The sequence below is a fragment of the Suncus etruscus genome, chromosome 14, assembly GCF_024139225.1.
Source record: "Suncus etruscus isolate mSunEtr1 chromosome 14, mSunEtr1.pri.cur, whole genome shotgun sequence".
Lineage (NCBI taxonomy): Eukaryota > Metazoa > Chordata > Mammalia > Eulipotyphla > Soricidae > Suncus > Suncus etruscus.
This window is the reverse complement of record NC_064861.1, coordinates 14,884,921-14,897,110: the sequence shown is the minus strand read 5'-3', so window position 1 is coordinate 14,897,110 and position 12,190 is coordinate 14,884,921. Positions and strand designations below refer to the sequence as shown.

The 12,190-nt window shown below is 42.4% G+C and overlaps 1 protein-coding gene across 1 annotated transcript in view; it reads left to right on the top strand.

Annotated features, from left to right (window-relative positions):
- PDE5A (phosphodiesterase 5A) overlaps positions 1–12,190 on the top strand; it is a 110,443-nt gene that overhangs the window by 61,067 nt on the left and 37,186 nt on the right. Inside the window, exons 6-7 of the mRNA XM_049786980.1 lie at positions 373–510; positions 4,218–4,285. Coding sequence (XP_049642937.1) covers positions 373–510; positions 4,218–4,285 — 206 coding nt within the window. The remainder of the gene's footprint in view (positions 1–372; positions 511–4,217; positions 4,286–12,190) is intronic.

Here is a 12,190-nt window from a genome sequence, read left to right as displayed (position 1 = left end):
GTGTTAACCTGATCCTAGTGAGTCAAGTTATTTGTACTTTAAAAATCACTCACAGGAGCCAGAGAGGTAGCATGGAGATAGGGTGTTTGCTTTGCATGCAGAAGGAATGGTGGTTCAAATCCTGGCATCCCATATGGTCCCCTGAGCCAGCTAGGAGTGATTTCTTTCTTTTTTTTTTTTCTTTTCTATTTTTTTTTTTTAGGAGTGATTTCTGAGTGTAGAGCCAGGAGTAATCCCTGAGTGCTGCCAGGTGTGACCCAAAAACAAACAAAAAATCACCCACAAATCACATTTTTGCTTTAATATTTCTAAACAATGCTAATGTAAAAGCCCTTAATTTGTGTTTATTTAGTTATTTATCTTTTGGTTTAGGTGCTTCTTGACCTTGCCAGCTTAATATTTGAAGAGCAGCAGTCCCTGGAAGTGATTCTGAAGAAAATTGCCGCCACCATTATCTCTTTCATGCAGGTGCAGAAATGCACCATTTTCATAGTGGATGAAGATTGTTCTGTGAGTACAGGGGTTAACTTTAGTTTTAGAGAGGTGGACACAGAAATTCCTCATGCCCTGCAGCAGCATGGCCTTGAAGTTCTCTAGAAGCAAAGGGCAGCAGGGAGTGTGTTGGGCCAGTGCAAGAGAGAGGCTGGACCCAGAACTTCTCTCATGGTCCCTTCTGCTTTGCACCTCTCTGTGTCTCTCTGCTAATGACCTGCCATGGCCATGGCCATGACCATATTGCCTCTCTCCAGGCTGCATGACTGTCATAGGGAACTCACTGTTTCTGCTTTTTTCTATGCTCAGGAATGGGGGAACCTTGTTATATGAGTAAGTAAAACCCCTTCTCTGTGGGCTTATTAGGAAAAAATTGAGGGTGGAGAGTAGGCTGGATGCATCACTCAGACACTTGCCTTGCAAAATGAAGAAATGAGAGGCCACACATATATGTGAAGAAACAGTGCCTACTAAACTTTAATGTGAGAGACAGGTATATATGAGGCAAATTGCCAGTTACAGATAAGAAGAATGTTCACAAAACAAGCACAGATTAACAGTAAAACAATTCACACTGACTGGGTGGTAGGCAGACCTGAATAGATCTAATGTTAAGTAAAAGTCCTAGGGAAAAGGTTGATTTTAACATCTCAAAGCAGTTCCTGGCGGGCTAGTCTCAGATGTAAACTAGGGGTTAGTGAGAATTAGGATTAAGGGAATTCCTCTGTCCCCTATATCTAAGAGGAGAGGTTTCAATTTTAAATGTTGAAATGAAGGAGTCAAACTATGTCTCAAAATGATGTAATTCTTTTTCTGGTAAAAGTTCAATATTCCCAGAAGCAGAAACTGCAAGGGCATTTTAAAGACAGAGGGAAAAATGTTGTTTCTAGTTGTCTTTCATTTGGGGCTGAAATTTTCCAGGTAAAGGGAAATTTAATCAAGACTATATTTGCCTTGTAATACACACAGAAGAATGGAGAAAGGTCAATTAGATGATAGTTGTGAAGGAAGCATAATGTCAATACCATAACACAAATTTCAAAAATATCTCTAAGGAATTGACCAGCCATCTATGCAGGGGAGAGGCTTCCCAGCGGGCCTTCTGGTGAAATATTCCTTGGGAGTATTCAGAACAGCAATCCACACTAAGAATATGGCATCCTAGCAGGCCATCTGTTGATTCTCCTCTAGAAATATAGAAATTCCTCTTATTATGATGCAACAGAACGCCTAGTGGTTCTTGGACTCCAAGGAGCATGGGAGCCACCAGCATTAATCCTGGCAATGCTTGGAAGACTGTGTGACTCAGTGCCCAGGATCAAATCCAAGCCTGGCATGTTCTGTGCCATCTGAATCACATCTCCAACCTTCCCCTCCATCCCCCATTATTATTAGTAGTAGTAGTCATAATATCATTATCATCATTGTCATTTTAACCAGAAAGTATTCAGAGCCTCCAAAGGCATGGCCTCTAGAAGGATGCTATTAAAGGGGCCTCTGAAGACCAAGGTCTTTTTCCAGCACTGGAAACCACTAAAGTGTTCTGATTGGCCATTTGTGCCCCCCAATTTGTAATGTAAGGAGGCAGGTGTGTACCGAGGGCTGGTCTGTTTGCATGTGGTCCTGGCACTTTTTTGACACACCCACCATCCGAGTTGGCTGTTAGAATTAGGGCCCTGGCTGGAAGACACTTTTCTTTTATGTGGCTCTTCCCTGCTCAACCTCCGAACCACTGCTTCTGGCTCATTTCTCTTCTATGTAGTTGTTGGTTTCCTTTTTTCTTTAAACTCAGAAAATAGGTCCTTCAGGAGTGTGTTAGGAAAGAGAGCAGAGCTTACCACATGGGGGAGGTCAGCAGCAGCCCATATATCTGATGTTGCAATTTCTATCACTGGGGGAAGTAGGTGATAAATAATCCTGAATGCTTACATGAAAAATGTGAAGATAGTCATGCCGTACCATAACATAGGACTATCTGATTCATTGACGATTTTTCTACATTTTTCATTATTAAGATGTCAGATTTAATGTGCTGTGCGGCAGCGCTTGCAAAATAATCCTCAGCATATTTTCAGTCAGCTGTAAAAGTAACTTGATATAAAGAATACAAGATAGTAGATCTCCTTTTAAAGTTCAGGGTCAGAATTCATTAATACACTCTGTTTCTCATTTTTGCTCTGTGACCTGCTCTTTAAAATTTTAATTTTTGAAAGTCATATGAAAGGCACTTCATTTGAGGTACAATTTAAATAGCACATTCATTGTTTTCAGCTCGTGTCTGCCAGCCAGCAGATTGAATACATACATAGGAACATGGTGGCTGCCTATGCGGATCAGTGATGTTTTGAAATATAGCCCTGAAATATGCCTGCTCACAAACTAGATTTTATTTATTTATTTTAAACAACATAATGTATTGCAGTATAGAGCAAAGTGGCTTGGTAACTGTTTAGGTTATCACTTGCTGTTGACAAAAGATATTTCAGTTGAGCCAGAGAGCTAGCTCAAAGACTTAGTTCAGATTTTGCATGAAGAGACTCATATTACTGTCTTGAGCACACCACGGTCCCCCATGGATGTGAGTGTCCCCAACCCCCAAAACACGTTTCAGCAACTTTTAAATATAAATATATGTAAGAAATAAAGGTACTGGGGGAAGAGAGAAAGCATAGTAAGCCAGATGCTTGCCTTACACCTGGCTGTTTCAAGTTAAACCATATAGTTAGATCATACTGGCACCCTATGTGGTTTCTCCACAGCCTAACCAGGAATGGTATCTTTTATTTTTTTAATAATACCTTTATTTAAGCACCAAACATATTTACATATGTTACAAACATATTTGTTGTTGTGTTTTAATCATAAAGAGAAAAACCCCCTTCCGTGCAACCTTCCCACCACCAATTCCCCCCACAGGAGTGATATCTGAGAATAGAGCCAGGAGTAAGCCCTGAAACCAAAAAAAAAAAAAAAGGAACAAAAATACTCTGGCCTTTTATACCATATTAAACTGATGTTAGTGTTACTCATTCAGTTATTTATTGAATTGAAAATACAGTATGGATACAAGTATTATTTTTAATGCCCTTTCAAAAGTACTTCTGTGTTACTGAGATTCTGACAATTATTTTAATGATCTCTTAAAGTAGTTATGGTTTATATATCTTTCATCAAAGTGCTAACAACAATAGCAACCTGCTTATTGGGCCACAGGAATGAAGTCAAGAGGAGAGCATTTTACTTGCTCATATAAGACCCAGAATTTGTTTCTCTCTGTCTGTCTGTCTGTCTGTCTGTCTGTCTGTCTGTCTGTCTGTCTCTCTCTCTCTCTCTCACACACACACACACACACACACACACACACACACACACACACACACACACACACATCCCATATCCATCTACCCAGCACCACTCCTGAAATTTGAAGATTTTGAATACAGCATTTCTGAGGCTACTAGATTAATCCTTGCCAAAGAAGCACATAGGTTGTATATGTATGCATTTTTGCAGAGACTTACAAGAATGCATGACTCTTAGTAGTGGGACATGGGTTGATGGCATCATGACATGCATCCTTGGATAAGTAAGTGTCTGAGAGTAAATGAAAACAATTCCAAAACTCGCTGGCTGGTCACCATGCTCACAGGTAGACCCATATTCAAACATTCTCATTACCATGGTAAACTTGTCTCAAACCCTGTTTTCTCTTTCTCTCTTTGTAGGATTCTTTCTCCAGCGTGTTTCACATGGAATATCAGGAGTTAGAAAAAGCATCAGATATTTTAATGAGGTAAAATAACCTTTCTGTCTTAATTACCAATTTATAATGATGCTGACTACATAGTTATTTCATGAACTCTGTTTTTATATAAACTGCAATTAGACGTTTTCTTTTTCTCCTTCCTTTTCCTTCCCTCCTCTCCCCTTCTTTCCCCTTCGCTCCCTTCCCCTCCCCTTCCCTTTCCCTTCCCTCTCCTCTCCTTCCCCTTTCCTCCCCTCCCCTTCCCTCTCCTCCCTTCCCCTTTCTCTCCCCTCCCCTTCCCCTTCCCTCCCCTTCCCCCTTTCCCTCCCCCTTCTCCTCTCCTCCCCTTCCTCTCTCTCCCTCTTCCCATCTTTCCACTCCCCTTCCCTTCCCCTCTCCCCCCCCTCCTTCCCTCCCCTCCCCTCCTCTCTCCTTCCCTCCCCTCCTCTCTCCTTCCCTCCCCTCTCCCCTCTCCTTCCCTCCTCTTCTCTCCCCTCCCCACCCTTTTCCCTTCCCTTCCCTTCCCTTCCCCTCTACCAACTGTACTATCTCTCCAGCCCTTGTGAACTATTTAAGACTGTGAAACTAAAAACTCTAACTTATTACTGCCAACCTACCTCTGCATACAAATAATTATATTTCTGAAAAGTCTATTCAGTATTGTTTTTCTGTTTTTGTTCACTACAGTTGATCTTACTGAGAAATTTTTTACACAATGAACAGTACTGCCAGAGTCTAGGCCTGGGTATCTTTTTGTGGACTGGCTCATTTAAAGCCCACTAGAATTATATTTCAGTTATATTATTTCCTTTGTATATGGGAACCTCCCATGAAACTTGACAGGTCTTCTGAACAGGCTTCTCAGAGATGTGCAGAATTGGAACCAGCTTTGGAGATTTGCCTCACTCTGCAGGGAAACAGGCTTGCTCACAGGATTGTGACTTTTTATGACAACCTCAGAGGGCTCTCAGTTTAATATAATTTTTTTTTAATTTTTGGGTTACACCCAGCAGTTTTCAGGGGTCACTCTTGGCTCTAAGCTCGGAAATCGCTCCTGGCAGGCTCAGGGGACCATATGGGATGGCGGGATTCGAACCACCATCCGACCTGGGTCAGCTACATGCAAGGCAAATGCCCTACCACTGTGCTTTCTCTCTGGCCCTAATATAATCTTTTTAATGATTTTGTTTCTTTTTCTTTCAAAAAGGATTTATCTGATGATAATGATATAGATATCTTTGCCCCAATTTTACATGTGCTTTCTGAAGGATTTTGAAAAGTATTCAGAGTCAGTTGCACAATATTCTCTCACAATCTCTTTAATCTTTGGCAAAACAAACAAACAAATTTGCATAAATGCTGGATAGTATCCTAAGTAATGTAAGTCAACGGGGTGAAGTGTCAGAGATTCTTGAACATAGTGATGCTTTTTATCACAGTAAATACTTGTGTCAAATTATTTTACTCATGATTATTGATACTGTGTCTCATATTTATATTCCATGTAAATTTCCCCCTCAGGTTGTTATTATTTAGTATTGAAAATTCAGGATATTTTTGCCCCACCCTCTTTGGCCTCTCAGAATTATTTCTTGTAGTGGACAGTTAGCTCACATACATCATGGTGACTAAGCACTTTGGTCATGGTATTGTCAGTGGAACTTCACTGGAAATCTGGTTTATGGAGCATCCTATAAAATCTCTGCCCTTGGTTCTAAAAGACTCTTTTTTTTTAATAATATATTTATTTTTAATAATATATTTATTAAACACTGTGATTACAAACATGACTGTAGTTGGTTTTCAGTTACAAAAAAAGTCACCCTTCACGAACATTCCCACCAACAATGCCTCACCTCCTATCCCACCACCACTACCACCACCACCACCACCACCACCACCACCACCACCACCACCACCCCCGCCTGTATTCTAAACAGTCATTCTACATCTCTCACTCATTAACATTGTCATGGTAGTTGTTAGTGTATTACTTCTCTAACAACACTCACCACTCTTTGTGGTGAGCTTCATATCATGAGCCTGTCCTTCCGGCCCTCATCTCTGGGCCTTATTATAATAATGTCTTTTATTTTCCTTAAAACAAAGAGAAAAAATTTCCACTGACTGTCCCAACATAAACCAGTGCTAGAACAGCCTGCCCTCCTCCCAGAGCACATTCCCATTAGTGTAGGGAGAGATAGGGGGAAAGCCTGTTGACCCCTGTAGAGTCCACCTAGACCGGTGCCCAAGGAAAGACTGAAGTCCAGGGGAGAAAAACCCTATACCTGGCAAGAGCTGGTCTCCAGAATCAAGGAGGAAATCGGAAGCCAGATGTCTGCCCGCCCTCCTCCCCATGCACCTCCCCCCTGGAGTACGAAGGGAGGGGGGAACCTGAGGACCACTAAGAGTCCACCTGAACCCACTTCTGGCCATCTGAGCTGGCACCCAGGAAAGGCCTGGAGTCTGGGGAAAAAGACAAGGATGGCTGGGGGCCTGCCAAGCCTCCCAGCACTCCCCAGGCTAGGGAGAAAGGCTCTGGTATGGGGCCTCCCCAAACCCCATACCTGGCAAGAGCTGTTCTCCAGAATCAAAGAGGAAACCGGAAGCCAGATCCGACAGAATATTTTTAAAGCTTGAATCTGGGCATTGGATAATCAACTTACTTTCAATTTTACTTCCTTCTTTTTTGTGGCATATTTCAAAATATTCATACAAAAATTAATTAGATGATAATATCTGAAAACAGCCAAAGAAATGTTATCAATGGAAACCTGCCCAATAGATCACAGAGAGCAGCTGCCCAATTCTGTGGTCACAGACTAGTCTGCCCCAGCTAATTTCACACAGGCATTCTGTTGCAGATTCCCTTTCTGCTGCGCTTTTCTTCTGGCCTGCTTCACCTTTTCTGTCCTGCTGGAGTCAGTCACAGCTTGTCAACAGCTTGCTGCCAACCCTAATTCAGTCCCAGCATCCCCACATGGTCCCCTGAGCACAACGAGCATGGCTGTGTGTGGCCCAAACCATCTCTTCCTCCAATCTTCAAAAACATAAATTAAAAGTCTTTAAAGAACTATTGGGGAGAAGATCAGAGGGGCATACTTGTAAAGCAGGCAGGTGAGGAACTCAGAAGTGGCTCTGAGTTGGACTTTTTGGCTTAGTTTGGGGGAGCCCACCCCAGCATGTGCTCAGGGCTTACTTCTGGCTCTGTGCTCAGGAATCAATCACTCCTGCTGCTCTGAGGACCATACATTTGCTGCATTGCAAGTTAAGTGCCTTCACCTTTGCAATTTCTTTCCTACCCTTTGCTAAGGCTTTCATGCTAACTTTCACAGTGTGGTTAAGCCAGGCCGATAAAATGGGGCATTTCTCTGAATTGTTGAGTCATTGTCTGAACAGAACAGCTGGCCGTTCTGTCCTTCTCAGCCTCACTGTTCATGAGCTGAGTTTTATAGCCCATTTCTTTCTGCGTCTCTGTGCTGTTGCCTTCTGCAGGTATGGCATGACTTTTATAATGAATCCTTTGGGAAAGTGACAATGCATGCATTCCTGGTGAGCACAGGAAGATTCTGCAGGGATTCATAGCCTGACTTAGTATCAGGCCTGACTTAGTATTTAGTTATCTGAATTGGATCATTAGTGTGTATTTAGACTATTGATGCTTTGGTATTTTTGATACTTTAAAACAAAGAATATTGTATAAAGTTATCTAGATAGACTATAGATGCTTGATTATTTTGCTTTTGGGCTTACATAATCATATTTGTTCTTTATAAAACATACATATTTCTACATTTACATATGTATTTGTGGATAATAAAATATTGTGTATTAAAAGTATAAAATGAAGAATTGTCTATGTTGACTTTTGAATGCTAGTTCAGTAGCATTTTTTTGTTTGTTTGTGTTTTGAATCACACCCAGTAGCGCTCAGGGGTTACACCTGACCTTATGCTCAGAAATCGCTCCTGGCAGGCTTGGAGGGACCATATGAGATGCCGGAATTTGAACCGCCATCCTTCTTTATGCAAGGCAAATGCCCTACCTCCATACTATTTCTCCAGCCAGCATTTTTTATACTTAAATGTTCTGCGTTGGCATTTTGATTTCACATTCAGCTGGGGCTCTCTTAATTTCTTCTAGACTTGGTAAACTAGTGACCTCTAGTGACCTGGGTGAAAATGTACTTTTTTGAAAAGTCTTAGCTATTTGATTTGTTTTTGGTGGCTATCATGTTTCCTCTCTGTAAGCAAAAATGGAAGGTAGTCTTTCATTAAAAAAAATTAGTCAAGGGGCCCGGAGAGATAGCACAGCGGCGTTTGCCTTGCAAGCAGCCGATCCAGGACCAAAGGTGGTTGGTTCGAATCCCGGTGTCCCATATGGTCCTCCGTGCCTGTCAGGAGCTATTTCTGAGCAGACAGCCAAGAGTAACCCCTGAGCGCCGCCGGGTGTGGCCCAAAAACAAAACAAACAAAAAAAATTACTCAAAGATAGTATAATATATGTTTATAAGACTGAAGACCTTTATGCTGTAAATATGTTTTGCCCTATGCTTTAAAAAAATAGTACGCCTAAACACAAAAACTCTGAATTAAAATAATGTCTATCAAGCATTTTGGGAAAAAAAAAACAAACTAAAATTGACCCTCTCCAGAAGTTGTTTTGGGGAAAAGACAATGTAGGATTAACTCATGGCTTTTCACATGCAAAACAAATGTTCTACCACTGAGGTACATCCCCAGCCACCAACAAATCCTTTTTTTTTTTTTTAATTTATTTATTTTGGGTTTTTGGGTCACACCCGGCAGCATTCAGGGGTTACTCCTGGCTCTATGCTTAGAAATTGCTCCTGGCAGCTTCTGGAGACCATATGGGATGCCGGGATTCAAACCACCGACCTTCTGCATGCAAGACAAACACCTTACCTCCATGCTATCTCTCCGGCCCCAGATCCTCATATTTTTAATATATCTTGAATTATCCTGAGATACAGTTACAAAGTTGTTTGTGATTAAGTCTCATCATACAACGTCCAACACCCTTCATCAGTGTACATTTCCCAACACCAATGTCCCTAGTTTCTTTCTCTTCCTCCCTCCTGGCCTCCTTTCCCACTTCTCTGGTAGACATTTTACTCTTCTCTCTCTCTCTCTCTCTCTCTCTCTCTCTCTCTCTCTCTCTCTCTCTCTCTCTCTCTCTCGCTGTCTCTCTCGCTCTCGCTCTCTCTCTTGCTCTCTCTCTCGCTCTCTCTCTTGCTCTCTCTCTCGCTCTCTCTCTCGCTCTCTCTCGCTCTCTCTCTTGCTCTCTCTCTCGCTCTCTCTCTCTCTTGCTCTCTCTCTCTCTCTCCCTCCCCCCCTTTCCTCCTCTCCCCTCTCCCTTCCTCCATCCCCCTCCTTTCCCTCCTTCCCTCTCACTTTATCCTCCCTCCCCCTCTTTTTATCCCTTTTAAACATGGACAAAATCTTTTCTGAAGGCTTCTAATACGGCTTCTTGCTAGAGTGCAGGACTCGCCAGTTGCTATGAGGGTCTGCCAGTCTGCACACTCTTGGGTGAAGTGAAATGCCAGGTCACCAAGTGGTGTCAGTGCCCATAAATCATCCCCTCAGGGCAGTTCTTTGTTGAGAAGCATGACTGCATGACTCATTTGGGACTTTGCCCAAGCAGCCACTAATTGTCTTTTAAAATTATATGTTGAAAACAGTTTTTGAAGTGGTGAGCATAAAACTAAAATAATAGTTCAGGGTGGACATCATGCATAATTATTAGAATCATCTCATCAGCAGGTCTGAACCATGAGCAGTTGAGAGTTGGGTTCCCTAAAAATTCCAGAAGAAAGAACCCATGTCCTTGTGATGACAAGGGTCACTGTTTGCTTCCAAGAGTCACTCAACTGGAAGGGAAATAATGGGTCTGCGTTTTTCATAGTAAAATGCACATCTGTATCATACATTAAATTTTTAGAACTGATGCTGGAAGTTTGTTTTCTTAGAATATCTATATGTGTTAATACTTGTTTTTATAAGGTTGTAGTAGTAACTACTACTACTGTACTACTAAAAAATAGGGAAAATATCTTCACTACTAAAAACGCAAATTCACCAGGTGAGAGAGAGAGAGAGAGAGAGAGAGAGAGAGAGAGAGAGAGAGAGAGAGAGAGAGAGAGAGAGAGAGAGAGAGAGAGAGCGCACAGGAGTTAGGGTGCTTAAACCTTGCATGAGACTGACTCTGATTCAGCTCTGGCACTGCAAATGGTCACTTAAACAGTTCCAGGGGTGATCCCTGAGGGCACCGGTTGTGACTTCCACCCTCAAAAAGACGCAAAGCAGGAAAGCAAGTATAGTCTTAGAAATCAGAGTGTGTGTTTATTTGTGTTATTTGTGAGCACATGCGAGGCAAGTGCTCAGCTTCTGAGCATTTTTTATTAAAACATCTTGTCCCACCTGATTCTTTTCCTGAAGTACTTACTCTCGATGAAAGTCTTACCATTTGAAAATCTGGAATTCCGAAATCCTGTACTTCTCATGGACAGATAATTTGAGATATAGATAAGATGAGATATAGATCATTTGAGAGATTCCCATTGGTAGGACCTGATGGTCCAGCCGGGCATCTTTCTTCCCAGGTGGTCCCTGTTGCCTGCATGCTCCCTTGTCCTCAGTGCTAGACATATGTCACTCACAAGCTGGTCAAAGATCATGTAAACCAAAATGTATAGATAGCCAGAAAAAGGCAAGGCAAAAAAAATGGCGTGGCCAAGAAGGGCCTTACTGGATCTTACTGGAACCCCAGGCTTCAGTGCCTTAGAAATGGCAGTGCTGAGAGGCACAGTGGGCAGGCAGGCTGAGAGCAGAATGTGAACCCCATGTGGCCCCTCTCAGCATTCTCCCTGGCAATGTCTCTCGCCTGTGACCACCCTCTTGAGCTGGCATGGCAAGGAAGGTGTTTGTAGCCTTTGGGAAGTAGTTATGTCCAGTTTCTTCCACTCCTCAGAGAACCTTGGAGCCTTCCTGAGGAGAGGGTTGGTTTGTCTAGCCCCCACCCCTGCTCACGTCCTAGCTTTCTTTTCCCGCTGATGGAGTGTGAGAAATATGTCTTTTACCACAGAGAACACAAAAAAATACAGGAAGTTCAAGGGGAACAAATTGAAAGCAGGTGTGGCTTTTAATTTTAAAAGGTAGTAAGGGAGGGGCCAGTGCTGAAGTGGCAAAGGATAGGCTTGGAACATGCATGGTCCTGAATTTGGTCCTAGTACCTCCAGGAGTGACCTTGGTGGTCCTCAAGTTCACATATGAACTCAGGTACCATATATGCAGGCCTGTACTGCTGGGCAGCCTATAGTTACAAAAGGCAAAAAAAAAAGTACTCCCCCAAGATAAGAGATTAAAATTTTAGGGGCTAGAGAGATAATATGGCAGGCAAGGGTGCTTGCCTTGCACACAAGCCAGCCCATGTTTAAACCCCGGCATCCTATATGGTCCCTGAGTCCATCTTTTCTACACACACACACACACACACACACACACACACACACACACACACACACAAGGTTGTGTGCAACACTTCAAAACTTATTTTAGAGAGTTGAATTGAAAACATTATAGCTCTTTAACTTTTAAAAATATTTCAATCTAACACAGAAATGCAATACAAAATGCCTTCTGGGGCCAGAGAGATAGCACAGCGGTAGGGCGTTTGCCTTGCAAGCAAGTGGTCAACCCAGGACCAAAGGTGGTTCGAATCCCGGCATCCCATATGGTTCCCCCATGCCTGTCTGGTGAGATTTCTGAGCAAAGAGCCAGGAGTAACCCCTGAGCACAGCTGGGTGTGGCCAAAAAAATAAAACAAAACAAAACAAAAATAAATGCCTTCTACACAGCTATATTTATTGCAGCACTATTTACAATAGCCAAACTCTGGAAACAACCAAGATATCCTTCAACAGATGAATGGCTA